Here is a 27,856-nt window from a genome sequence, read left to right on the forward strand (position 1 = left end):
CTTCCTCTGGTGCTCTTGCCCATCCTTGGGGACGGGTGCTCTAATGAATGAGATGGGGGCAACTACCTGCAAAAGAGAAGGCCAAGGAGGGTTTCAGGAAGCAGGAACAGCAGGGAAGAAACAAGAGGGAAGGCGCTGACGAGGGAGACAGGGAAGGAGAAGTGAAATGGAGGTGGAGGAAGCTGGGTCTGGCAGAGATGGGAAGTCTGCAAGAAAGTATTAAAAGGATGCAGTCATTTAGTTGACCGCAACAAACATCTACTGCACCCCTACCCTACAGCAAGCAGTGTGCTGCAGGGTGGGGTGAACAAGACAAACGTAGGGCTTTAAGGACTGGCAAAAATGAGAAAGGAAGAGAACAAGAAGAGGCTGAGAGTAGCTGGAAACAAGAAAGGAAACATCCAAGGCAGAGAGAGAGAACCTGCCCCCAGGCCCATGGCAGGTGAGACACAGCCGGAACCCACCTGTGAGCCCTGGCTCCCTGAAGACCAAGGCAGGTAGGGGGCGCAGGGGAGAAATTCAGTTCGCTGGGGTAGGGGAGGACAGAGAGGTGAAGGAGGGGGGAGGTGAGACTGTTCATAATTTTTCACTTGGGCGCCCACAGTGGAAAGATGGCTTTGGGCTGCGGAGACATTGGCTGCCTACTGGAGTCACCTGAGGAACTAACTACTCCATATGGTCACTGGGGTTTCACCCCCTGGAGATTCTGATTTTCTCCATCTGGAATGGGTCCTGGACTTCAGAATTTATGACTAGCTCTCAAGTGAGTCGGAAGTGCAGCTAGGGAGAAAGTGGACATTGGAGGCCGCCTGCCAGACCTCCTTCCGCTCATGAGGACGGGCGCCATCTTCAAAGCAGCGACCGGTGGGAAGAGAAGATGTATGGTGGTTTTAGGGGGTTGTAAGTGAGGCTCAAAGACTCTTGACGATCCTGACAAAAGTAAAAGGAGGGTTCTGTCTTAGAAAGTGCCCCCTTCCTCAGCTGTGCCTCTGGTAAGAAAGGAGGAAGAGAGCCTAGAAAGAAAGAACACAAGGCAATGGCGGTCTTTAAAAGGGAAGAACAATTCAAGTAACTCAAAACGGCTGCCAAGTTCTCCTGTTTTTGCACCCTCCCCCCACCCACTTCTGCTGTCTTCATGATGGGGCCTCTGGGGTGAGAAGCACAGCTGCCCCAGCTTTCGTCCCACAAAAGGTTTGGCAGTGGCCCAGCAGGATATTCAACCTCACCCCCCCCAAACTCCCTGCACCCTAACATAGCTGAGTCACTGAATGGGGGTGGAGTCCTTGGCCTGACAGTGAAGCAATCTTAACTTGAAAAATGACATGGGAACATACTGTATGGTCTACATAAACAAGTCCTAGGTAGATGTAATTGTATGCAAATATTCATTCTTTAACTCCACATACATTTCCTGCCAGTCCTCTTATACAGGCTTCAAACCCACTGCAGCGCACAGTGCAGCAGGGAAGTCAGAAGTGAAGGCGGAAGTGCAGGGTTAGCAAGTGAAGCCCTCTGCTATGGCTCAGCAGGAGTTAGGTGCTCAGACTTTGAGCAGGGTCTTGAAGGATGCATAGGAGTTTACCAGGAAAAGGAAAGATAAAGTAGGAAGGGAAAGAGAAGAAGTGTTGAAGAAATGTGGAATTTTTCTTGAGGCAAAAGGATAGGATTTGTAGAAAGGGAGTAATAGGGAGGGGGAGGAAAGATCCAAAAATGAGTGTGAAAGATTTAGTTTGCCTCCCAGAAAGGAGTTTGGGCTTTTTATCCAGAAAGGCATAGGGAGGGGCGCCTGGGTGGCTCAGTGGGTTACGCATCTGCATTCCGCTCAGGTCATGATTCTAGGGTTCAGGATTGAGCCCCAGGGATGGCTCCCTGCTCAGCAGTGTGTCTGCTTCTCCCTCTCCTCTCTGCTTGTGCTCTCTCTCTCAGTATCCCTGCCTCTCTCTCTCTCTCAATAAATGAATAAAACTCTTTTAAAAACAAAGGCATAGGGGAACCAATGAAGGATTTTAAGTAGAGGAATGATAGCTTCTAGAGCCTTGTTTTTCAAAGGCTAAGGCTGGGAGGAGTAGACTGGAAGAGAATATTAGCATTTATTCACCAAGCCCGATGTACAGGGCATTGGCTCTATATTCTATCACTCCAACCCTTTAAGACAGCGTTTTTCAAACTGCTGGTCATGATCAAGAAAAAGCGGGCAGGCAGAAAGGGAGGGAGGGAGGAAGGAAGAATAACAGGATAGAAAATATCAGCGTACCACCGGTAGGAAGGTTTAGTATTGTTTGCGGAAACTTTGTTATACATTCTCGCAGGAGTGTAAGTGTACTGTATCAGGATTCAATGTATTTCTCGCTGTGGCTTATGATTTGAGAGAGAGAGAAGCCGCTGCTCTGAGGTGTAGGTGCGATGAGCCTCACTGTACGGATGAGGACGGAAGGCGCGGGGAGTTTCAGCACCCTGCCCCTCCGGCAGGTGTCAATTTCGAACCCAGTCTGGTCTGAAGCCTGAGTGCATTCCTTCCAGATGATGCCCGGCAGCGCCGTCCGAGCGCTGCGTGTACTCACACAGCACCTCGTTCAAGGGCGTTAAGTGGAATGGGACCAATTCAGTCCACCCGAGGCGCTGGTCCCAGCGCAGATTCCGGCCCCAGGCGCACAGAATCGGATGGTCAGAGGCAGCCCCGGGAATCTCCCTTCTAAAAGCTTTAGGAGATTTGGGGGGACAGCCCGTTGTGGGGGGCGGGTCGCTGCAGGATCAGGTGAGGATAACCAGGACGGCGAAATAATCCCTCGTCTCAGAAGTGTCACGTAGCACCAACTCCCGCTATTACCGGACTCCGATGCCGGCCCGCACGACGTCGCCTGGGGTTCGGTTCCCTCCGCCGAGGCGCTGAAAGGCGAGGGACTAAATAAAGGACTGGTGGCTTTCCACTCACCAGGTACGGGGCTTGAGCGGCCGAAGCGCAGCAGGCCCCTGCCATACCAGGGGGGACACTGAACTGAGCTATAGCGTATGTACTATTTATAGGGCATTTCTGGGCCTCACCCTAAGGACTTCTGATTGGCTTTAGGGGAGATCTATCACTCATCTTTTGGGTTTCGAGGTGGGTGGAAGGTCAACCACGACCAATACAAAACCACTCCTCGGCTAAGCCCCTCCTCATCTAGCTTCCTGTTGCTGTCCATCAACCACCTGGTGGGCGGGACTTTGCCTCCCGCCAATTGGCTGGCGAAAATGTCGTTCACTTTTCAGTAGGTTTCCGGTTAGTGCCTTCTACCGTCCATCAGTGACATTTCACGGGTCGATTGGCTAAACCAACGTCGCTCTAGACGCCCCTCTTTGATTGGTTATTGGTGCTGTCGGTCCCCAATGTACTGAATTCTTATTGGCGAAGGCTGCCGTCGCTCGGGCGGTGGCGGGCTCCGGGATTGGCGGGTGCTGGGCGGGCGGTGTCAGGCTCTCGGTGGCGGCGGAGGCGGCGGAGGCCAGGGAGGAAGATGTCGTAATGAGCGGTGGGTCCTGGCCGCTGCCGGCGGGGTCTTCCCGGCCCCCAAGGGTCGGGAAGACGGGCAGAGGCCGCAGGGACGGGGAGCCGGGGCTGGGGGTTCCCCCCTGGGGCCGGGCCTGGCGCCGGGGCCCGGCTCCGGGAGGGGCGGGGGAGGGAGGATTCCCGCCCGGAGGAGGAGCGGGGCTGGCCAGCCGGGCGGAGGCACCCGGAAGGGGGCGTTCGACTCCCCGCCCCCTCGGAGCCCGCTGGGCGGGAGGGTGGCGCTTCCGGGGGCTGGCGAGAGGTGCGGGCAACCGGGCGGGCCTGGCATCCCCTCCGACCGGTTGCCGACCCGCCTCAGTGCTTGCCCGGCCCGTGGACGTAGCCTGGGTCCGCCCCGAGGAGGTGGCGGACGCTCGTAGTCCTTGCCGTGTGTTGGGGGGACCCCTCTGCACTCTGACTCCGGGTGCCCGCCAGCGATTAGGGCCCTTCCGAGTGCAGAGAGAGGCAAGGAAATGCTTGAAATGCAGATGGCGCCAACCACATGGGCACTCCTGGGCATAGAACCCAACCTGGTTCCCGATGCACCAATGGAGAAATGGTGTCAGGACACGAGAGCACCCCCTAGGACGGATGACTTCTCGCCTTAGATTGCGGAGTGGGCAGAAACCTCCGTTTAATGTTTTTACTTGGGTCTTTTAGCACCAGCAAGAATCATGCAAGCTCTTAGCCTAATTGTGGGCCGTTTAAGAACTTGTTGACAAAGAGTTCCCAGCCTGTTAGCTGATGCTCCGTTGGGGGGTACTGCTGATTTCCAAAAGCCAGGTGCAAACCTAAGGGATGACAAGAGAAATAAAATAAAACAGATACTTACTTTCTTCCTCCACCCTACCTCCATCCCCATTGCTGACTTAATGGTTTTCAGCCTCCTATCCTGCTTCTTGGCTTATGTTCCCAGTGGCTTTCTAATTAGTTCAAAAAGAACTGTTGTCTTTTCTGGGCAATTGAGAAGCCTGTCTTCAGTGCATTCCTTGTTTTTTATTCCAGTATATCCTCATGTTTGTTTCTCAATTAACTTGGTCTAGAGGGACTCCCTCTGGCTTTTCTCAGTGCACATTCTCCCAAAGTTTGTTTTTCTTGAATTTACTTCTTGTTCACTTGTTGATTCCTAGAGAAAAGGAGGGAGGAGCTAGAGAGCTGCTTTAAGCAATGAATTGGCTCATGGTCCCCCATTACACTGATTTTAAGGGATGATTTACAAGTGATGAGTGTTTCAAGGTACACTAGCATGCACTATCTAAAACTTGCATGCTCTAACCCAGAAGGCATTCAGTATCATAATGAAGGACTAGGTGTTGAGTTGGTGTTTTGGGTAAGATTTTTAGGGCTACAAAGTTTAGGGTGTTGGTCAGTTCACAGAGAGGCTGTTAGAGGAATAGTGGTAGAGTCCACACTGTAGAAAGTCATTTTTGATTAATAACACAAAGATACGTGTTGTCTGTAATAATGAATGTAACTGCAGTGTCTTGTTTTAAATTCTTGTGTGTGATGAAGGGGGCGAATCTGTCAGACAACCTAGCAGTTGGGCTGATGATGTCAATGTTCCCGTGGCTTCTAACAGGCATTAGTACCTGTTGGAAATGGATTCTCATTGGCTGGGGCGATTGGTAAGTTTTCTAATTCTGGTTCTTCCACTTGGTTGTATAGAGGCTTAACCTCTTCATTTGAAAGCAGCAACAAGAAAAAAAAAAAAAAAAAGCTGGTCTGACATAAATTTATGACCCCCCTGAGCTAAAGACACAGTCTTTACCAAGGAGACCCAAGTAGAGTTAGTTCATAATCAGATCCTCAGCTGACTGCCCAGTAGGCCCCTGAAGGAAGAGTTTGCATCAGTGTTGACAGCACATGGGACTGGCCAGGTTGGTTGGTTGGTTGGTTGGTTGGTTTTTCTATTAGTTTCAGCCTCTGGAGGCCTGTCAGAGGAGAGAGGAAGCTGTGAAAAGATTTTGGCAAATTATCTGGGTCAAGGAGCTTCAGGGCATAAACAGCAGATAGGGTGGTTCATTTGGATATCTTGGCCTCAACTTCCTCCTTCTGTTGATTAGTAGCAGCCCTCTGGAGAAGCTGGAGATTCCCTTTAGCCTGAACCATCCTTTGCTGTAGGCATGTGATAATTCGAGTCTGCTTTAAGCAAGTATTGCCCATCCAGGGCCCTTAGGAAGACATTCTAAACTTGTTGCTGCCAATCAGTAGAGCCTGGTGTTGGCTTGAGTTTAGTAATCTTCTAGACTTTGTCACCCCATTTCTATGATGGACATGTAGCATGTTCCTTTATTGACTAATCTTCGCTCCCTCTATTCTCTGTTTACACACGTATTGGAAGCCTTGCTTCCAAGGATTGAAAAATGTAATTATTTTGGAGGGGATGGGCAGTGGCCACAGAATGAAAGATACAGAGAAACACTGCTTTAAAGCACATATAGAATATTAGAAAGTGTAGAGACATGATCACTTCTGAGTTTAAATCGTTATATGTGGTCCCGCTGAAACCTTGAGGGCTGAAGGCTTGAAGTGAAATCTATTTGGAGAAACTCCAGTACTTTCTTAGGAGTTTATTGGGTGATACATCTGTTCCTTTGGGTCACTTAACTGGATTAGGGAACTTCTAGTAAGTTCTAAGCTAGGAAAAGTGGACCTACATGCTGGACCAAATTAATACAAGCTGGACTGAGAAATGGACCTCATGATGGAATGCATTTGTTGATGTTTTTGGTTGTTTTTTGCTATGAATTAAGAAGGTAAAAACATGCAACATTACCAACTCAGAGGCATTGTCAGCCTAAGTAGGAAAGGGATTAGAGATCGCCCTAGAAGAGATGCCTCTAGGTGGTACTGGTAGATTTGTTCTAGTTGACAGGATTCCAGAATGGAAAACTGATTTTTCTGTTGCCTCATGGGATGCTGGAAAGAGAACCCAGGAGCAAGGCAGCCTGCACTTGCTGCTGGTGGGAAGCCATGGCGTCGACCACGTGTGTAGGGAGTGCTCTTTCTGAGTGCTCCCAGGCCTCCACAGACACAGGGGGATTACTGTGCTGCTCATCAGGGCGGGGCTGGCGGGCTCTGGGGAGAGAGCTCTGCTCAGGAGCAAGAGAGAGGGAAGAGGCTGAGTGCCTAGTTTAGAGGTCGCTCAGTCTGCGCCCATGAACCGCTCCGAGTAGTGCTGAGATGTCACGGCTGTTTGTGTCATGGGAAGAGCCTGCGCGCAGCACACCCCCCCCCCCCCGGGTTGAATGCTTCCTCTGGACACCTCATTCCCTTCGCTGCAGTTTATTTCAGCCTCAGAATCGCGTACTCTACCTGATCAGGAGCCTCACTGCATCGCAGTGCCTTGGTGTAGCTTGGATGACTGGTGTTTTGATTCTGAGGGCTCTGAGATACCGGTTTGTTGTTATGCCACGCTTTAGGCTGTTAGGTGGCCTCTTTCATCTCAGCCCTAGGGTGGATGCGGCCCAGGAGCTAGCAGCAGGCACTGGCCTGCACCCTGCCAAATGTCCTTTTCCTAGAACTTCCTCTTCGGGGTATTTGTTACCTCTCCTCTGAGGCTCGGTGGAATCACAAAGCAGCTTCTCAGAGACAGCAGGCAGGGCCATGGGATTGGAAGGGGAATATTTTTGCCCCTGGTCCGTGTCTAACCGAAGTCTTCTCAGATTGGCCTGAACACAGACTGAAACCTTTCTGAGCCTTCAGAACAGTAAATGGTAAGGCGGCCCTCTCTTCCCCAGGGAAATGAAGTCAGCACTCAACTCAGAACCAGTCCGCGCCTGGGATGAATTCAGGAGTGACTCAAATAAATGTGCTAAAGCAGAGAAAACGTGTTTGTACAGAATGCACTTCTAGCAGGAAAAAACTGTATCTTGCTTTCTTTTTTTTCCCCTTCCCCAAGACAGTTGTGAGGTCAGTATTCTTTGTACCATTTCCTGGGGCTGCTCTGTCAGAGTGAACTTTCCACCACTGACCTCACTGCCCTGGGTCCCCACACTCACTTCTCCAGAGCCCCTTCTAGGACCACTGGGTATGACCCAGGCAGGATGTAAACCAGCAAATGACAGTCACGTTTGGAGGAGAGGATTTCATAGAGCAGGTGCTCTCATTATCTGAACTCATTCGGAAAAGAACACCCCCCCACCCCCCGCCCCGGCCGTGTATTTTAATCGCAAGAATCATTGAAATGTGGTGCCTGGTATGTGGTGAGGAGGTGTGGGCTTGGAGATATTTGTCCAGGAGCAGGACTGGCCGATGCTTGTCTGCACACAGGCACTTGTCCCCTTGTGAGGTGACTGGCAGCTGGAGAGTTTCATCTGGGCCTGCGTCAGCTGCGCCGAGCTGCCAGGTGGATCCCAGCCTTGTGCCAGGACACACTCATCAGTGGGTTTTCTCCTGTGGTTCTTAAAACTCCACTGAGGCTGTCCCACTCTGCAGCCTCCAGGTTTCATTCATGAATCCATTCCAAGAGAATATACTAAGCACCGACTGTGTGCCGGGTGGAGGGACACATCAGTGGGTAAAGCAAAGGGAAATCCCTGGCTTTGGGAAGCCAACTTCTCAGTGAGCCACGAAGTAAGTAACTGCTCGGTAGGAGATGATGGGAGGTGCTAAGAACAAAGGACAGAAGAATGTGAAAGGGAGCGATTTACATAGGGTGGTCAGGGGAAGTTTCAGTGAGGAGGTGACACGTGAGTAAAAGCCGAAGGAAGGGAGAGTCAGCCATGCTCAGTCCGGGGTAGGCGGCAGAGGGTGAAGGAGAATAGCAAGTGCAAAGGCCCTGAGAAGGGGCCAGACCTGGCATGCTGGGAAACCACAGGGAGGAAAGCGTGGCTGAAGCAGTGAAGGGAAGTGACGGGATAGGTCAGAGGGGTGACAAGAGACAGGTCACGTAGGGCCGTTATGTGTCATGGTGGGGACTTCGGTTCTTACTTTGAATGGAAGAGGGGATGCTGTTGGGGGAGCTCTGAGCAGAAGAATACCATGACGTGTGGATGGGTCTCATTCTGATTGCATGTTGAGAATAGGCTGATGGGAACAAGGTCAGAAGCCTAGCTGGGAGGGTTCTGCCCTTAACCAGGGGAGACATGATGCAAAGACCTGAATCTGGGTGATAACAAGAGGTGGTGGCGAGAGCAGTCAGATTCTGAATATATTTTGAAGGTAGAACCAAAAGGGTCTGCTGTCAGTTGTAGTGTGTGGGGAAAAAAAGAAGGGGCAGGGATGACTTTCAGGGTTTTTAGCACCAAACCGCTGGAAGGACGGAATTCCAGCCGCCGCGTGGGGAGGTTTGAAGGAGACACAGAATTAGGACGGTATCAGGGGCTAGTTAGATTTGAGATGCTTGTTAACATATCCACGTGGAGATGACAGTAGGCAGTTGGATTTACAAGTCTGCAGGTACAAATTTGGAAGTCATCACTGTATAGAACCTGTGTATTGTTGGTTTTTTTTAAAGCTGTGAAGCTAGATGAAATCACCTAGGAAACAGGTGTAGACAGAAGAAAAGTAAATGCTGAGATGGCACCCTGGGGCCATGCAACCAATTAGATTTGAGGAGAGGAGGACCCAGCAAAGGAATCTTTGAAGAAATGGCTAGAGAGGCCAACCTGGCAAGTGTGTCCTAGAAGCCAAGTGAAGAAAGTGTTTCAAAAAGAAGGGTCCGCAGTCCGTTCAACACATAGAATGAGGCCCAAGAATTAACTGTTAGACTTCGCAGCGTGAGGCCACTGGTCGCATGAGCCGTTTATGTGGCGAAACCTGGAGCAGTTCCAGGAGTGGCAGGAGAAGAATTCGGGACAGCAATTATGGGTAACTGGCAAGGGGTTTTGCTTGCAAAGGAGAGAAATAATGGAACTTAGCTGATGTAGGGAATTTTAGCTTCTTAACGAAATTGTGGGCCCCCATAAGGGTCCTGGACTGAGGCTGGGGTCAAAGTTGAGCACAGGGAAGACACTACAGCTCCTGAGGTGTCTGGGTGGTGACAGGATCTTTTCCACCTTCCTTCTCTGGCCTGAGGCATTAGCAAGCGGCCACTCACAGCTGTCCTCTAGAATTGGAAGTCAGTGAAGTTCCTTTTACCCTTACTGAGCTCTTCTGTGTGGTTATTATGCTGGAGACTTGCTTCTCAGCACTTTCGAGTCTTTAACTACCAGCGCTGCTCCCTCCAGAAGGCCAGTTCTCTTAGCTCATTTAGAAACGCCTTTGGAGCTCCAACTTTGTTCTCTTAAACCAGCCTCGGCTTGCTTTTCCCTTACCGGCTCTGAATTCTTCCAGGCCAGGCAACTGGGAGAGACTGGGCTCAGAAACTCTTCTGTTGGCTTCCGGCCCAGCTGAGCTGACCAAAATAGCCAGCAGAAGGGCTGTTTGTGCAGAATGAAATTCCTCCAGGGGAAATACCATAGCGCATGGCCAAGAAAGCCATGGTAGGAACCCATGAGGCAAAGGAAAAAAAGGGGGGGGGCAGTACCCCTGAGGTCTGGGTATGGCGTTTGACTGGAGTTCTCTCCAGAGGGAAGAGAACTTCCTAAAGCCTATTGTGGTATTCCTTAGGACCCCTTCTCTCATTCCCTGCCTCTCAGGAGTAGTGCTCCCAAGTGAAAGGCCACTGGAATGGCCCCCAGTCTGATGGCCAGGGCTTCAGCATCCTGCCTGAGGCCTCTTCCTGTTACTGGTGCTCCCAGCCGGCCCAGGGGAAGATCTGTAGGACAGATACCACTCCCTGCTCTGTGACTGGGGCTGTGAAGGGGGCTGTGAGGCCTAAACACTGGCATAGAACAGGGGCACCTGACCCAGACTTGGGGGCTGGGAGGGAGGAGGTCAGGAAGGGTTTTACCTGAGTTATAAACCAAGCTCTAAGGACCGCAAACGGCCAGGTAAATGAGAGAGCGCAGACTTGGGCTCCCAGTGAGAGAGGGCATGTTACAGTTCCAGAGATAGAAAACACTGACGTGCCTGTGGGGAGAGTTGGAAGAGCACAAGATAAAGGAGAGGTAGAGGGGGGAAGGGCAAGATTGTTTTGGCTTTAGAAGCTTATCATAAGATCTTCTGGAAGCTATTGAAGGGTATAATCAGGGGAGTGGCTGGATGGGATTTGCATTTTAAAGATTCCTTCTGACACTGCTAGTGGAAGCTGGATTACAGTGGGCAAGGCCCGAGCCTGGGAACCCATATTGAAGGGTTGTGAGTGGGCTGTATTCCAGGCCGAGCAGAAGGTGGCTAGTGCCAGGGTCATGGCGAAGGGGATGGAGAGCTGTGAGTGGATTGGAAAGAGGTTTATATTTAGGAGGTAGAGTCATGAGGACTTGATGAGTCACTGGCGGTGAGGATGACGTTCAGGTTTCCTTGTGATTAGAAATACCAGAGAGAGGCTGGTTGAACCAAAGGCTCATCCAACCTGCCGGCGCTGAACGGCCACTGGGTCGCGTGCTGGGCACCCATGCAGCAGTGCCGGGAAACTGGCCGGGCCCACCCTGAGCACCCTCCTGTGAACATGGATAGACTTTAAACCCGTGATTATTTAAAGGGTGGGGGTTATCAGAGGGCTTAACCTCCCCTCAGGAGTCTGAGTAAATGACAAAGTGCCTCGAGTGGGCTCCAAAAATTCAAAAAATTTCGCTGGGAACAAACCAGCCTGAGACCCGAAGGGCGGGTAGGTGTTAGAGAAAGGAAAGGACAGCCACAGAAATGCCAACTGCAAGGATCTGGAAGAGCCTGTGGAGGCTGGGGATGAGAAAGCACGGGAGAGAATGGGCCAAGGTGGCGGCCCAGTGGGGGCAGTCCTGTGGCATCTAAGCGGGAAGCCCTCAGAGGGCTGGATGTCCCTGATTGCCACTCGGGAGACTGGGGCCACACACAGACCCGGGAGTCGTCAGTCTGGATAGTACCTGAAGCCTTGGGAGTGGGCATGGTCACTCGTGGAACGGGTATTGGGTGGGAAGGAGGGGTGTTGAGGAACAGCAGTATTGAAGGATGGCAGAAGGAAGACGAGCCCACAAGGGGAAGAGGAGAAGCCTGTGGGAATTTTGAGGAGGAAATAGTCAAAGGGTCAAGAACTGGTAAAGAGGGTCTGTTGGGTCTTGGTGATCTGGGCAGGAGCCAGGTTGGCAGGAGCCGCTGCTCTGGGAAATGAGCAAGTGAGGAAGGAGGGCAGCGGTAAAATGCTGGCAGCTTCTCCACCAAGTTGGCCAGGGAGGGAGGGGAAGAACAGGCTGTAGCTGGAGGGGATGGTGGTGAAGATGGATGATCTGTCCACAAAAAGCCACAGGCTTGGGGCGGCGGAGAGGATGCCTTTTCTGCTGGTATTGGAACTAAAGTGGCTTCCAGTATGGGGGAAGGAAAGGTGGGTGGTGCCATCAGACCCTAGACCCCACCCCCAAACCCCCAGTCTAGAAGCCTTGCTTGATGCCCCTGGAAGTTTCCTTGGAGCCAAAGAGAGCTATTCTTGCTTGTGTAATAAATCACGGTAAATCTTCACCAGCCAAGGGATTATTGGGAAAGTTTTAGCCACTCTGAATTAATGAAAAGTCCAAATGACTGAGCTCTGAAAGGAGTGCAGTTTTTCTTTCAAGAATACTCAGTAAATCCCACTTACAATGTTGCTAAATGTAGGTTTCAGGGACCGGATGTATACTGGTAAAAGCAAATATGGTAACAGTTAAAATGGTAGAAGTGGCATAAAACAATTGCGTGATGATGCCCAGGGGTCCCTTTGCAGTTTTCATACACTAGTTAGCCTCACTGTGAATAGTACAAAGACAAATTTAAGCACAATTTATGTCCAAATTACACGTTTAAATACAAAGTTCCAAATTAATGAGGTTCAAAGTGCCTTTGATCACAGTCTTGCAGTTACGTATCTACGCTCCTTCTGAACCACTTTTCATTTTCAAACACCCAACTGGAAATGCTGCTTTTTTCCCTTTCATGGTTAATCCCCGGATATAATTCTGCAATGACAGGGAGATCCGTTTCTGCTTTGGTTGCCCAAGCCACAGCCCAGGGGCCACAAAGCTCAGAGGGACACTCGGAGAGATACTTACAAACATTGGTTTGAGAGCTAGAGGGTTATTTCAGGAGCCGGCTGGGGAGGAAAATGAAACCAAACAGAAAAGGTACAATGTCAGCCCCAGCAGTTCTGGCCGCTTGCTTCAGTAAATTATGCTGTAACTTCCTAACTGAAGAATTGCTCTGATCCCAGCCCCATCTCCAAACTGTTTTGAATCCAGGGTAAGGACGCCTATAGGGGGAGAGAGGAAGATGGGAAAGGGAGTTGAGTAAGAACCACGAGGCCTGTTCTCATTTCATTGCACCCTGCTCTGTGCCCGTTTCCTTAGCGGAAGGTATCTGCGGGAGGGTCAGTCCCCCATTTTAGCTAAGGGAACCTGAGTCCAGGGGCGCCTCCTGGGAGAGCCCCTGGCTTCCCTTCCCAGACTTAGCCGCAACTAACTCAGCTTGTGCTTTTAACAGCAACATGGTCTGAGAATTAAAAAATAATCTTAAAGATCATCTAACTCTGCTTCCCACCCTATCTAGACCTCCCATCTCCAGCAGAGACACACATCCTGCCTCTGTCTAAACGGAACATGACCTCAAAAGGCAACTGATGACATTTTTTCAAAGTTCTCCCTTCTGTTAGTCTGCAGTCTGCCTTTTTAAAGCAGACTCTGCATCCAACATGGGGCTCAGACTCACAACCCCGAGATCAGAAGTCACACCCACTATCTGCTGGGCCAGCCAGGCACCTCAGAGTCTGCCTTCTTGACGTCTCCACCCTTCACGAAGTCTTTGAACCAGGGATGGGATGAATGCCCTGGTGGGTCTCACTAGTCCTGGCAGACCATTGCTGCTGTCCTCTGAACAAGCTCCAATTGAAAATGCCCCTTTCAAAATATCCCTCAGAACGAAACCTGACACTCCAGATGTGACCCAAATGTGCAGAACACACTAGGACGATTTTTTTTATTCCTCCATGATTGAACTTTCTGGGAATGCAATCCCAAAATTGCAGTAGAGTTTTGGCAGCCACATCTAGATTCTCTTGTCTCGCGTTTAGCTTTGAGTCAAACCCACTGGGGCTTTTTCACAGAACCACTATTAAGCTCTGTTGTTTCGTCCTATATGTATGCGAGGTTTGTTTTTTTTTTTTACCCCAAGTGCAGGATGTACTCAACTTCAAAGTTTAAACCACTATTTAGTGATTACCACTGTGTGCTCGCTGCCTCTGTAGTAATTATTGACGCCTGCCAGGATCCCAGGAGGGTGCTGTTCCCTCTGTCCTGTAGATGGCACAGCCTGAGAGGGGGGCCCCAGCCACTCCACAGATGACGGCATGGCCCCAACTCTCATTTAGGTCTACAGCTTTGTGCTCCAAAGCACTGCACCTACTAGTTTTTAAAGATCTCTCTGAACCCTCATACCGACAGCCAGTGTTCTTATTATCATCCTTCTCTGTTCTGTGACATCTGCGAGTTGAACTTTGCTTGGTCTTCGCCTGGTTTTCCAAGCTTGGGTAGTGGATCGGCTACTCTAAAGCCACATTTTCCATTCTCTAGGGCACAGAACCAATTGAGTGAGTCACTACCAGCATTTAAAAAAACAAAGTAGAGTAGAAAAATACCCAAGCCCATCACACATAGTAAGGGCAGATTGTATTTCAGGAGACTCACCGTGTGAGCCCAGGACAGGGAAGTGTGTGGGTGTGCGCACACTGGGTCCTCACGTAAACTGTTTTTGTAACTGTGGTTCGTGGTCTAAATGGTTGGAACGCCATGGCTCTAAAGAAAAACTATTTATGAGTCAACTTAGATCGTTTCCATTATAATGCTGCAACTTTACTTAATTATGCATGCAAATCTGTTTATCAGCTCATTGACCCAGCTCCTATAAAATTAAAGCACAACCAGAGAAACCAGGAAAAGTCCCAGCAACAGCCCCATTCTGGGCAGATGACAATTGAATGAATCCAGATCACTGTTGTCAGCATCAGCGCTGCCGACTTGACACTCAGGCTGCTTGAGTTTCTCGCACGCCTACCCTGCAGTGTCCTGTGCCAAGCGGCACACTCCTGCCACGCTTCTTGAGAGCCATCTTCCCTCACTTTGCACAAATATAGCATGAGTTAAACATGCAGAATTAAGTTGTCTTAATTAGCCCACGCAGTCAGTGGTGCCACTTGGCACCAGTACAGTTGTAAACACACACACACACACACACAAACACACACACCCCGGCCCCAAAACACGCAAAGCTTGGTAAAGAGCAGTCACCCAGCGGATGTTTGTTTTTAAAAGATGCCCATCATGGTGATAACACAAGAAGAAAACATTCTGGCAGAAAAAGCACGCGGCTCCAAGGAGAAGCTGCAGACCCTCGCCCTGGGATGCCCCCCCGCAGTCTGAGACGCCCTGGCTACCCTGGCAGCAGTAGATCCCTCAAGATGCACAGAGCTCAGCCCTTTTAGGGGGAGGCACGTTGGGCTTAGCCCCCAAATGAGACCATCCTGCCTGCAGTTTTTTCCCTTCATGTTCTTTTAAGAATATTATGAAGATTTCACTTAGATGCTTTGTTGAAATAAAGACCACAGTCTGTACCTTCCCCTTGACATTCATGTGAAACCCCTACGCAAAACCCCAAGACACAGCTTGACTCCGCTTTGGCAGCCCTGTACTTATTCCTTACCGTCACTGTTTCCTTCAGGAATTGTAGTGTGCTGTTTGCTCATGAGTTCTCGGATTTGCCAAGGATCAGTGTCTGTCATATTTCAGGATCTTCCCTATACGATTTTGTCTAGAGCTGCCCGTTGGCTTCTCACACAGTTTATTTCTCTGAAATAATAACCTTGTTTTCTGTACTTCCCGAAAGCTACCTTCCAAAGGTTTCGGATGCAAGTCTCACTGCCTGATGATTGATGAGCTACAAGATGGCATTGATTCTTCCCCCAAATTCTCAGGAATTCCATTTTACTTCTGTTTCTCTTAAATCAGATTTAAGTTCAGAGTAGAGATTCCCTTCATTACTTCCTCAACATTGTTTATTTTTCTTTATTTAAAAAAAAAAAGGCAGAATAGAGTATATTGATGGTGGGAAAATGAGAAAATCCAGAAAAACCAGGATAAAAAATTGTTTGAATCAAGCAGAATTCTACCCGCCCCCAGAATAATGGGTTTTAGCAGTTCAGCATTTTCAAAGTCTTTTCCTGCCATGTTCACATCTAGAAATATGTACACATTTAACAAAAATAGAATTTATTCTATTTTCATTCTTCTCATTATATGCAGTTCTAGTCTTGGTGAAGCCTTTTGGGGCCGTACCTGTTATCCTACGTAAATTCACTTAAAGTGGTTACCCATGTGCTGAAGATCGTTACCTGGGCGGCAGGGCTTTTGTGGTGAAGGCCAAGCGTATAGTACCTAAGACTTCCCCATGGAGCAGGCGTGTCCTTGTCAGGGATGCTGGCTGAGAGACGCTTCTTTCGCAGGCTGGCTTGGCTTCTGGCTAGAGCAGGAGTGAGCAGGAAACTGGGGTTAGAACTAGAGGATTAAGCGGAGTTGCTGCCCACCATATAAGGATTCCGGCCTAGCTAGAGAGAGTCAGCAGTACCCCGCAGAGACAGCTCCATTAGGTCACTGAAGCTGGTCTTGGCAAAGTCTGGTATGTTTGCGCTCTCCCAGGCTTTGTGATGGCTGGGGACGGGACCAGCTGCCTGCACAGCCTGGGTCGGACAGGTCATTGGAGGGCAGAGGTCATCCACTGAACTAGATGTAGGGTTGCTCACCCTGAGTAGGGAGGTGTGAGGAAAGGTTAACCTCTCAGAGAAGCAGCAGCAGAGAGAGGCACAGAGGGGATATGAGGCCAATGGGCCTGGGTTCCGTGGGTGCATCGTGTGCATTAGTCCGTTTTTTCTTCCAACAGATCCACAGACCAGCATGGCTGCCACTGCCGCTGTCAGTCCCAGTGACTACCTGCAGCCCGCCGCCTCCACCACCCAGGTGAGTGGGCAGCGGGTGCTGAGGGCTGGGGGTGGCATCAGCCTCGAGGCACTCACTGAAGGTGACAGCAGACCACAGCTGGAAACTCTGTCCTGGCTTGCTATAGACACCCTGAGCCGGGAAGGCTTGGTTGTCTCCTGTTTCTGAACTGAGAAGCCAGGGCCACTTACCAGAAGTGGCACAGCTGAGTCAAGGGGCAAAGCAGGATTAAACTCAAGGTCCCTTCCACCAGACCCACTGACCATAAAAGGGAAATAGAGGCTGTGTCCCTACACTCCAGAGGCTCTGTCCTGGTCGCCTCGAAAGAGCAGCCCTCCCCACTTTACCAAAGTGTTTATTCTTCCCGTGACCTGTCCCATCCTCTTTCCCTCCATCCCCGTTCAGTCCTTCCTCAGCTGAGGAATCGGGGCCCCTTAACCCCTGTGATGGGCCAACGGACCTCTGCCTGAGAGCTGAGGATAATTCCATGACCCCCTGAAACACAAGGCTGGTGAGAGGTAAGGGTGTTTATTCACCCTGTCACGGAGCCTTCTGGAGAGTTCTTCCTGAGAAAGACATTGCCTACCCTCTCTCCCTCAGAGAAAGAGGAGCCAGCAGGGAAGGGAATGATGGCGGCACTGTGCCTGCCAAAGAGGCGGCGAAGAGCCTGCCGAGAGGAGAGGACCGCGAAGGGCAGAAGGGGTGGCTGGGCAGCAGGTTCATGGCTCATCTCTCCTCTGCTTGTTCTCCCGCAGGATTCCCAGCCATCTCCTCTAGCCCTGCTGGCTGCAACATGTAGCAAAATCGGCCCTCCGGCTGTGGAAGCTGCAGTGACGCCTCCTGCTCCCCCCCAGCCCACGCCACGGAAACTCGTCCCCATCAAACCTGCCCCTCTCCCTCTCAGTCCTGGCAAGAATAGCTTTGGAATCTTGTCCTCCAAAGGAAACATCCTCCAGATTCAGGGGTCACAACTGAGTGCGTCCTACCCTGGGGGGCAGCTGGTGTTCGCTATCCAGAACCCCACTGTGATCAACAAAGGGACCCGATCGAGTGCCAATATCCAGTACCAGGCGGTCCCGCAGATACAGGCGAGCAACTCCCAGACCATCCAGGTCCAGCCCGGTCTCAGCAACCAGATCCAGATCATCCCCGGCACCAGCCAAGCCATCATCACCCCCTCACCATCCAGTCACAAGCCCGTCCCCATCAAGCCAGCCCCCGTCCAGAAGTCGAGTACAACCACCGCCCCTGTGCAGAGTGGGGCCAACGTGGTGAAGCTGACAGGTGGCGGTGGCAACGTGACGCTCACCCTCCCCGTCAACAGCCTTGTGAACACCAGCGACTCCGGGGCCACCACTCAGCTCCTCACGGAGAGCCCCCCCACCCCATTGTCTAAGACTAACAAGAAAGCCAGGAAGAAGAGTCTCCCTGCCTCCCAGCCCCCCGTGGCCGTGGCCGAGCAGGTGGAGACGGTGCTGATCGAGACCACTGCGGACAACATCATCCAGGCGGGAAACAACCTGCTCATTGTTCAGAGCCCGGGGGGCGGCCAGCCAGCCGTGGTCCAGCAGGTGCAGGTGGTGCCCCCCAAGGCGGAGCAGCAGCAGGTGGTGCAGATCCCCCAGCAGGCCCTGCGGGTGGTGCAGGCGGCATCTGCCACCCTCCCCACCGTCCCCCAGAAGCCCTCCCAGAACTTTCAGATCCAGGCGGCTGAGCCCACGCCTACTCAGGTACCACACGCACCCTCTGCGCCTGCCTCCCGCTCACACTCTGTTCCCCCTGGGCTTGCTCGGAACAGGTTGCGGATGCATCCGGGTTGACCTGAGTGCTGGGAGTCTGTGATGTCTGGGGTGGGCGGTGAGGGGGCATTTCTGCCGACATACGGGGTCTCTTCGGTTCAGATGGTTCTAGACAGCTCATCCTTAGAAATTGGATGAGACATCCCCATACACCTGTATTGCAGTCCGCTTTTTCTTTTTGGGGGGAAGTCTTTTTTGGAGGGTGGGTGGGGGCAGATATATACATTTTAATAATAAAATCTGCTTTTTACGATAGAACTACAGACTCAGAACGGTAGCAAGAATGAAACAAATCTCAGGCAGAACTGTAAATTTGATTTAAAGCAAGAAAACAAAGGAGACAAATTGTGGTCATTGTTAATGGCAAGGAAAAAAATAGGAAGACACAGCCCAGCTTGATGGCAGGAAGACTTAACGCTAGATTCATCTGGGATGTTAATAATTCAGTAAGAATATTCTTATTGGGGGCTTAGATGAAGGTGCTGGATTACTCTAGAACCTATTTGGCTCTGTGAGGCGGTTTTATTCTTTGTGTATGCCTAGTAAATGCCAGAGGTGATGCCCGTGTTGCAGATGAAGAACCTGGAACTCAGGAAGTATCCAAGAGCTTATGGGGCATGGATGACAAAAGCCAGGATTCATCTCAAATTTCTGACTTTAACCCCCACGCTCTTTTCCACTTTTTACATTGACTTACTGTTTCTCGCTACAGTTAAAGTTGAGGACAAGGTGGTGGTAGTGGTGGTGGTGATTGTTGTTAAGGATCTTTTAAAATATAAGGACATAGCTCCTGCCATTGAGGAATTTATAATCCAGTTGTTTGGAGAGAGAACCGAAGCATCACAGTGAGTGACAGTGGACTTGTGTCCTCTTCTGGGTGGAAATGAGATTAGCTGTGGACAAGGAAGTCACAGAGGAGGAAAATCTAAGGCCTGCCCTGGAATGCCTCCTCCCTCCTGGCATATTATGTATTGCCAAGTGATTTTCTTTAAATTGTTTAATTTGCTTACTAGAGTTCCTATGAGGTTCCATTTCCAGGCCTACCTTACAGATGAAGAACTCAGGTGATGGCGGCTTCCATGCATATCCTTGGTGGTACCTCTCCTCCCTTCCCTGAGGTCCCGCATCTTGAGATTGATGGAGGCAGGGCTTAAACCCAGGTCTTCCTAAGGAAATAATCATACATACACAGAAAGTTTTACCTATGACCTTATTTCGTAAAGATGCCACAGCTTTCCAGTATCCTGAAGTGCTGTATATCACACAAGTGATACTACAGTTAATAATCTTACAGCTAACTAAATTCCTCAGAGTGGGGCAAAGCCTATGCACGTTTTGGAAAGGCATTATATTCTGTATCAGAGATGGGCAGTCCATAGCCTGAGGTCAGACCTGGCCCACGCTTCTGCTTTGTAAATAAAGCAAAACTGGAATGCAGACGTGGAAATGCCCGTGTGCACTGCATTCGCACTACAAGGCAGAGACCTCATCGTGACCCGCAGAGTTTAAAGTATTTACTGCCTGCCCTTTATAGAAAAAGTCTGCTGACCCCTGCTCTATACTATGAACAAAAAATGTTCTAGTGACAAAAACTTCAGATACATAGAAAATAGCAGTGATATGCAAAAAAGGCACGATGAGATTGATCTGCTCATTAAGGGATAACAGGACTTTTGTTTCTTTGCTTTTAACTGAGAAACACAGTCCCAGACGACCCAAGAATTTAAAATAACCCTAATCGAAATCACAGCAGGGTTTTTTTTTTTTTTTTTTTTAAACAAATAACTTTGCTCCTGGATCATCTGAGTGTAAGTTACCACCATAATCCCTGTGACTTGCAAATGTTTTATAGAACATGTGTCATCATTACATGCAAGGACGTTCTCCGTGACAACAGTACAACCATCAGATCTAGGAAACTGGCAATGAAACATGCCAGTGTCTTTCGTTTCCCAGTCTTCACTTGATGGGCACAACCTTGACACTTTTGAAGGCCACAGGCCAGTTATTTGGAATATGTTCCTCAGTTTAGGTTATATGAGGTTTCCTCATGACATGTGGGTTGTGGTTTTTTTGGTTTGTCTTGTTTTGTTTTTCGGAAATATCGCAGACAGGATACTGCGTTCTCACTGTACCCAAAGGGGTACGTGATTTCGGTTTGTCTCAGTACTGGTGACAAAGTGATGTTCACCAGATTTCTGCACCTTTTTTTCTTTGTAATGAACTAGTTTTTTGTAGGGAGGTACTTTGACATGATGTGAATATCCCATTCCTCATCAGACTTTTTCCCACTTGTTTTAGTATCTTCTCTTATGATAGAGATTTTCTTAAAGTTAATATTTCGTTTTAGAAGAAATTTGTATTTACAGAAAGGGGGCAAAGGTAGTGCAGACCGTGTGTTTCCCCTCTCTCTTGGTTTCCCCATTGTTAATAATCGTGCGTGACCAGGTACCTTTGTCAAAATGAAGACGCTGACATTGGCACATGACTGTTAACCTACTCCACGCTTGATTTAGATGTCACCAGCTTTTCCATTTATGTCCTCTTTCTGTTCCAGGACCTGGTCCACATATCACATTGCACTCAGTGGGCATGTCTCCCCAGTTACCTCAGGTCATAGCTTTTGGTCCTTGTTTTCCATGATTTTGACAGTCATGCAGTGTATTGGTCAAGTATCCTACAGACTCTCCCCCACTCCGGGGTTATGGGCTTTCAGAAAGTATGCTACAGAGGTGAAATGGCCCTCCCACGTTACATGAGGGGCATGTGCTATCCACGATGTCCTGGTGACACCCTGTCCCTGATGTTAACCTTCAGCGCTGGTTAAGGCCGTGTTTGCCAGGTTGATCTTCGTTGAAAGTTGTACTTTTCCCTTTCTCTGTTCTTCGGAAGGGTGTTGCTAAGTCCCATCTTCAGAGGTGGGGATTGAACTCTCCATCCTGAAAGAAAAAGTGCGTAATATTACTTGGAATTCTTCTATCATGAGAAGGTTTTTTTCTTCCTTGCTTACTTTACTTTTTTAGTCATTTATTTATAGCAGCAGGGGCTCCTGTGTATTTATTTTATACCTTGGGTTATAATCCAGGACCATGTTATTTATTTTGTTGCTCACATTGTTCTGGCTTCAGCCATTTGGAGGGCTTCAAGGTTGGCCTCTGTATCCCCCGGCCTACTCCCACCTTTTTTTGTCATTGTTCGTTAAATCAGCTTTGAGATACTCACATGCTATGAAATTTACCCTTTTAAAGTGTACAACTCAGTGGGTTTTAGTATCTTCACAGAGTTGTACACCCATCCCTGCTGCCTAATTTGAGAACATTTTCATCACTCTAGAAGAGACCCTGTACCTTTAGTAGTCCCTCCTCATTTCCCCTTCCCCCACCAGCTCCCCTGGCACCCACGGATCCATTTTTTTGTCTCTGTGCATATGCCTATTCTGGACATTTCATTTAAACGGAACCTGACAGTAGGTGATCTTCTGCAACTGACTTCTTTCACTTAGTAATAGTGTTTTCAAGGTTCATCCCTGTTGTGGCAGGCGTCAGTGCTTCGCTCCTTGTATCTATTAGCCCCAGCCCTGGGATCTACCGTTCTTCTTGGAGAGTGGGATGAAAGTCGTTTAAGTCTTTCTCTTCTCCATTTGTTTATTTAGGTGAACAGGGAGTGTTAGGTTTCCATTTTGTTCTGTGTGTTGTAATCCGATAGTATTATGATTTTGATGTTCAGGTTATCCCCATTTGACCCACTAGTGGGCGCCCCCTCAAGCTGGCTCTTGTGTCCTTTTCCCGTTGTTACCCCTGTTTTCTTGAGGACCTTCTTACTTGCTGTACCATAGGGGTTCCAGGCTTTTCTTGTACTCTCTCTGCCCCCAGACCTGGCATGAGCTCTTTTCTCCAAGGAGCCTTGGTTCCTCTTAGTGGAGCATGATATTTAGAAGCAAAGACCCAAGTGCTGGGCGAGCTCATTGCCCCTTGGGTGTTGCTGCTTCCAGCCCTTCTCAGCAGACACAGCCAAGAACTAATACAAATACACATGCACATATATGTACACACAGGCCTGGGTGGGTGGATATAGGTGTGGACACATACACGTACACCTACATATACACACATTTATATCTCTCTCTTAATATTGAAACCCACGAGTTTCCACAATAACTCTAATACCTGTCTAGTGCCACACACTTCATTCTAGCTTCTCCCTTTCCATATTTGTATACTTCTTCTCTGACGGTAAGAAACCTTGCTTCCTTTGGCCTCAATATATTCCTTTCTGGATCTCAGCTCTCCCACATGGACACGTCCTCGACCCACTCATGCCCGGCCGCTGTCATCAATGCCGCACAAAAGCCCTCTTTGTCCCATTCAGGCTCTAACATGCATATCTTGACGCCTTTTGAGACACATTCCCAAATTTCCCTCCAGCGAGCCCAGACCACCTCATACTCCTGCTCCTGATGGAAGAGTGAGTGCCTGTTTCCCTGCTGTCTCACCAGCAGTGAGCATTATATTTTCTTTCTCCATCTTTGCCAATCTGAGGTGGAGGACAATTGTTTCTCATTGATCGTGCCTCCTAAGAGCTGTTTTCATTTGGTGGTCATTCACGGTGCATCTTTTGTGACATTACCATTTCACTGCCTTCTAATTCTCTAATTCTGAGGGCTGGCATTGTATCTTTCCATGCTAAGTAAATTCAATGTTTGGTTTCCAGTCAACAGTCAGCATTTGCTACCTCAGTACAGGGATGCCATCAGCAGCATGAATGTAGGTCTGGGCAGTCAGAAGAGACTTGGGTGGACCGAGAGGCTCCCCCACTTCTCTCTTGGGTGATGCTGGGGTGGGGTGACACTGCATTCAAAGGTACCGGAGGAGTGGGAGGCCCAGTCTGTCCTGGGGCGCTGACTCTTTTGCTCCCGCCCTTCCAGGTCTACATCCGTACGCCTTCCGGTGAGGTGCAGACAGTCCTTGTCCAGGACAGCACCCCGACAACAGCTGCAGCCACCTCTGCCACCACCTGTAGCAGCCCGGCATCCCGTGCTCCCCATCTGAGCGGGACCAGCAAAAAGCATTCTGCTGCAATTCTCCGGAAAGAGCGCCCCCTGCCAAAGATTGCCCCTGCTGGGAGCATTATCAGCCTGAATGCAGCACAGCTGGCAGCAGCGGCCCAGGCCATGCAGACCATCAACATCAACGGGGTCCAGGTCCAGGGCGTGCCTGTCACCATCACCAACACTGGCGGTGAGGGGGTGGCCCCTGAGCCAGGGTGTGGGCAGCTGGCTCGTGTGCCCCGCCCATGAGAACTTTGGGCCAGTCTGGGGTTCCCAGTCACCATAGCGAGGACACTGCCCATCATTTGCCTGGCCCCTTCTAGTTTAAGAGTATGTCTGCTTGGTCCTTACAACTGTAAGGACCCCAGGGAGATTGTTTAAGACACACGTTGGCCCCACCTGACAGCTGAAGGTCTTGAGTATAATGGGGAAGTAAGATGTACTCAGGAAAGCTCTCCAGCTAACCTGCCCATGCAGATTGGTTTTGTACAGACCCGAGAGAGAGGTTCAGGGGAGGTTCCAGGTAAAGGAACTTGAAAGAAGGCTTCTAGAAGGAGACAGCCTTGAGTTAAGGTGAGAAGGAGAGGATGGAGTGTTTGGCAGTGGGAATGGCTTGTCCTGCACTTCGGTTCAGTGGTAACACTTGATATTATTTACAGTGCAAAAGTGCCTTGCACATAAGCAAGGGAACATTGTAGCTACAGAGCAAAAATGGTTCCTTGCGCTTTAACTGGGTGTTCTTTAACTGAGCAAAGAGCACTTTTCAAGGTAGTGGGAGCTCTCTGCATCTCCTCTCTCCATCCTTACAAATACATTTACCTACACATTGTGTAAGTGTGTGCACTTACACGTTGTGCGTCTGGGTTAGGGGCATGGGATGCCTCCACTCCGAAAGACACCAGTGTTAGGTCAGTCACACTCCCCCTGCTTGAGAATGGCCTTATGCAAGTCGGAGAGGACTTGATTTTGTCCTGGTTTCTCACTCTTAGTACCAGAAGTCCCTGGAGACCTTCCTGGGAGCAGAGTTGGTGTCTGAAGAGGGCCTGAGCTTGGAGGAGTTTCCGAAGAAACACTCCAAGCCAAGCCAAGACAGGAGCTTTCCGCACTGAAGTCACCCGGGCAGGGTAGTGACTTGGGACACCGACTGACATCAACCGCCTGGGTTCAGATCCAAGTCCTACCAATGATTAGCTCTGACCTTGAGAAGTTATTGAGCCTCAGGTTCCTCAGCTGTAAACAAGGGATAATGGTGTCTGATTTACAGAGTTGTGAAAGTTAAGCAAGTTAATATATCTGAAGCCTTGAAAACTGTATGTGGCACAGTAGAGCCTCACAGAAATAGGAGTTGCCCCCACGATGCCCTTTATCGTGGGCAGACGGGTGTCTGGCTTCTGTACCTTCAACTCCACACCCCCCTCCCCACCCCACAGGGCAGCAGCAGCTGACGGTGCAGAACGTCTCCGGGAACAACCTGACCATCAGCGGGCTGAGCCCCACGCAGATCCAGCTGCAGATGGAGCAGGCCCTGGCCGGGGAGGCCCAGCCTGGGGAGAAGCGGCGCCGCATGGCCTGCACGTGTCCCAACTGCAAGGATGGGGACAAGAGGTAACGTGGGGGCGGGGGTAGTCCAGACCACCAGTGTGGCATGTGCCCTGTTCCCCTAGCCCTCCTCTGGGACACAGATGGAAAGGGGCTATCCTCCTTACCCTTCCCATGCCCTTGAACCTGACCTCTGCATCTGTTCTCCGTCCTGTCCTGGCTCCATCTTCTACCTCCTCCCTTTCTCGGCTTCCCACTCCCTCCGCTCCTCCCCTCAACCCAATTCCCAGGTCTGGAGAGCAGGGCAAGAAGAAGCACGTGTGCCATATCCCCGACTGTGGCAAGACTTTCCGGAAGACATCCTTGCTGCGGGCCCACGTGCGCCTGCACACCGGCGAGCGGCCCTTTGTCTGCAACTGGTTCTTCTGTGGGAAGAGGTTCACCAGGAGTGACGAGCTGCAGCGGCACGCCCGCACGCACACAGGTGAGCCAGCCGCACCCCCTCGCTGCCCTCAGCAGCACCCCGGCTCCTGGCCTTGCCGACAGGCTGCCCCACTGAGCACGACCTGCAGACTCTTCTCGGGGGGGCCAGGATGACCCAGGAAATTCTTTCAAACCAGCCCTCCATGGCAGTGTTTCCCAAGCAGAGGCCATTTACCTGCCCCAGCGTCCCCGACTTCGCCGCATAGTTACTTAACAAGCCCTGATGTAGAGGGCCAGCATTGTACGGTGCTTATAACCCATGAACTCATTTAACCCTCAGAATGACTGTGGGGAGGGCTCTTTGATTGAACCCATTCTACTGAGGCCTAGAGAGGTGGCCGCATTACCCAGCCAGTAACTGATGGAGCTGGGCTCAACCCAGGCCTTCTGGTTCGTAGGTCCACACTCCTGGTCACTTTCCACACTGCCTCTCCTCTGTTATTTACCAAATGATTTCCCACATATTGTTTCACTATTTTTACTCATCTGTGTCCAGTGCCATGTGTTTGATCCCGCGGGCTTGATACCATAGTCATATATTTTAATGCACTGGCAAATAAATACAGGACCATAAAACAGAAAAATGTTCGTCCATCTCCCACCAAACACCACTGCCGGTATCTCCGGCGGCCCCCAGTACACACTTTGAGAACCACCACTAGAGCGAGAGTCCCAGACCCTTGTCCTGGGACTGCCGTCCTGGGGATGGGGATGGGACACACGACCCAAAACTACAGCTCCTGGCCGATGGGGGGGATGCGATCTGCACACACATACACCCTGCCCTGTAGGGGCCAAAGAGTCAACACTCAGAACAGCAGCTGGCAGGTCAGCGAGGAATGGGGCTTTCCTAGGAGGGGAAGACAGGGAGCTGGGGTTAGTCACAGGGATGGAGATCAGAAGGAAGCAGATGACAGCCTTCCCTAGGTGCAGGGACCAGCAGCTTCAGGCAGGGGAGGAGGGGTGATGCGGAAAGTGACGTCAAAGGAGATGCGGAAGTGACGTCACTCAGGGGCACAGAGAAATGAGAACTGCCAAATGGTTTGCGGGAGTAGACCCTAGGGAGCAGCTGCGTAAGCAGGAGGTGGGTGGAATAGGGTGTCCAGGCCAGCTTTTCAGGGTGCCCCTCACACCACACACACACTCCCTTGTCTGCTAGGACCGCGTCTGCATGTGGGCTCTGAGTGACGTGCATCTTGTCTTCCCAGGGGACAAACGTTTCGAGTGTGCCCAGTGTCAGAAGCGCTTCATGAGAAGTGACCATCTCACCAAGCATTACAAGACCCACCTGGTCACGAAGAACTTGTAAGGCCAATCTAGCCGGGATTCAGTCCCTTATCTGCGTCCTGCCTGGGCCCCTGGTGGAAAGGAGGTCCCCGGGCTGCCCTGGGCCCCTCCCTTCTGTTCTGCAACTGTCCCCCCAGGAAGGGGCTCTGCTGCCCCACTCTCGCCTCCCTCTCAAGCCCCTTGGCTCCGCCCTGGCCCTCCCCTCTCACCTCGAGCTCCCGGCCTGCCCAGACCGTGGACGTTGGCCATGCCCAATGAGACGTTCTAAACCAGGACGAGTGGGAACCCTTATTTCCAAAGGAAAAACATGAATTTCACTCCGTCGAGGAGCAAAGTGAGCCCCCCAGTCCTCTCCCCCCAACACTGCCGGAGTCGCATTGTGCCATGTCTCTCTCTCTCTCTCCACCCACAGCCCTCCCCAGCCCCGCCAACCACCTCGGATGCCCTGGGACCCTGCACCCAGGGCACCACTGGCACTCCCCCTCCCCCGGAGAGGCTCACGGGGCTGCCTCCACTCCACATGCCCAGCCCTGCCACAGCTCTCCTCCAGCACATTCCAACTTTCTATTTAAAAAGTCAAGCTACCCACCGATGCCCTCTTTTTCTATGGAGAACGTTGCCTTATACTCTACTTCAGATGATGAACACTGTGTATTGTGTGTGCTTTAAAGTTTTATTTAATTGCTCCCTTCCTCCCGTCCTCGTTACTCACCTCCCCCACGCCTGCTTCAGTTTAGGGTTTGGGGGGCAATGAAGAGCATACGGATTTTTTTCTCACTCTAGCAATTCTCTTTTCTAAATGACACAGCATTTCAACTCGAATCTGGATTCAGATAAAAACACCTTCACCTCCTGATCCTCTTCCCTCTCCCCTCACCCCACCCCTGCCAGCCCCAGCCCTCCTTGTGTACAGTGTATATTGTATAATGGACAATTGTGTCTACTACATGTTTAAAAACATATTGCTTGTTATTTTTGAGGCTTTTAAATTAAACAAAAATCCAACTTTATTTTTAGTTGTAACTGCTTGAGGTATGTTTTATGAATTAAGTGACAGATTTGTTATCCTTTATTAACGATGTACTCTGTTGGTCAGCACTGGGCTGACGAAAATTTTTTCTTGCTAATAAATTTAGTTGCCTGAGGCAAAATCTGCAACCTGGCAGTGCAGCTTCCTTTACCCCTCCCCTGGAAGAGCTTGGAGAGG

At 50.5% G+C, this 27,856-nt stretch overlaps 1 protein-coding gene and 1 long non-coding RNA gene across 9 annotated transcripts in view; one reads left to right on the forward strand and one right to left on the reverse strand.

Annotated features, from left to right (window-relative positions):
- Positions 1-303: 303 nt before the first annotated feature.
- Positions 304-27,807, forward strand: SP2 (Sp2 transcription factor). 2 transcript variants are annotated; one of them, XM_059150483.1, is made up of 7 exons: positions 304-497; positions 16,439-16,515; positions 17,250-18,224; positions 23,218-23,530; positions 24,771-24,945; positions 25,170-25,363; positions 26,571-27,807. In XM_059150483.1, the coding sequence occupies exons 2-7, from the start codon at positions 16,453-16,455 to the stop codon at positions 26,669-26,671; spliced, it is 1,821 nt and encodes a 606-aa protein (XP_059006466.1). In that variant the 5' UTR covers positions 304-497; positions 16,439-16,452; the 3' UTR covers positions 26,672-27,807. The 2 variants fall into 2 exon arrangements, with proteins under 2 accessions (XP_059006466.1, XP_059006465.1); XM_059150482.1 differs by lacking the exon at positions 304-497 and adding an exon at positions 3,420-3,509.
- Positions 4,136-27,856, reverse strand: part of LOC131817083 (uncharacterized) — a 30,389-nt gene continuing 6,668 nt past the window's right edge. For 3 of the 7 annotated variants that reach the window (XR_009348316.1, XR_009348317.1, XR_009348312.1), the window contains 7 exons: positions 20,746-21,232; positions 19,338-19,459; positions 15,894-16,021; positions 14,194-15,565; positions 12,568-14,075; positions 12,120-12,157; positions 4,136-4,317 (listed from right to left, as the gene is read on the reverse strand). This is a non-coding gene — a long non-coding RNA (uncharacterized LOC131817083). Of the gene's footprint in view, positions 4,318-12,119; positions 12,158-12,182; positions 12,475-12,567; positions 14,076-14,193; positions 15,566-15,893; positions 16,022-19,337; positions 19,460-20,745; positions 21,233-27,856 lie in introns of those variants that run through there. The other 4 variants (XR_009348315.1, XR_009348318.1, XR_009348313.1 and 1 more) reach the window with 4 other exon arrangements.

This window comes from Mustela lutreola, chromosome 15 (assembly GCF_030435805.1).
Source record: "Mustela lutreola isolate mMusLut2 chromosome 15, mMusLut2.pri, whole genome shotgun sequence".
In the NCBI taxonomy this organism is placed as follows: domain Eukaryota; kingdom Metazoa; phylum Chordata; class Mammalia; order Carnivora; family Mustelidae; genus Mustela; species Mustela lutreola.

Coding starts and splice junctions, on each gene's coding strand:
- SP2 (XM_059150482.1), top strand. Junction 16,516..17,249: donor CCGCCGCCTCCACCACCCAG/GTGAGTGGGCAG, acceptor GTTCTCCCGCAG/GATTCCCAGCCATCTCCTCT. Junction 25,364..26,570: donor GCACGCCCGCACGCACACAG/GTGAGCCAGCCG, acceptor TTGTCTTCCCAG/GGGACAAACGTTTCGAGTGT.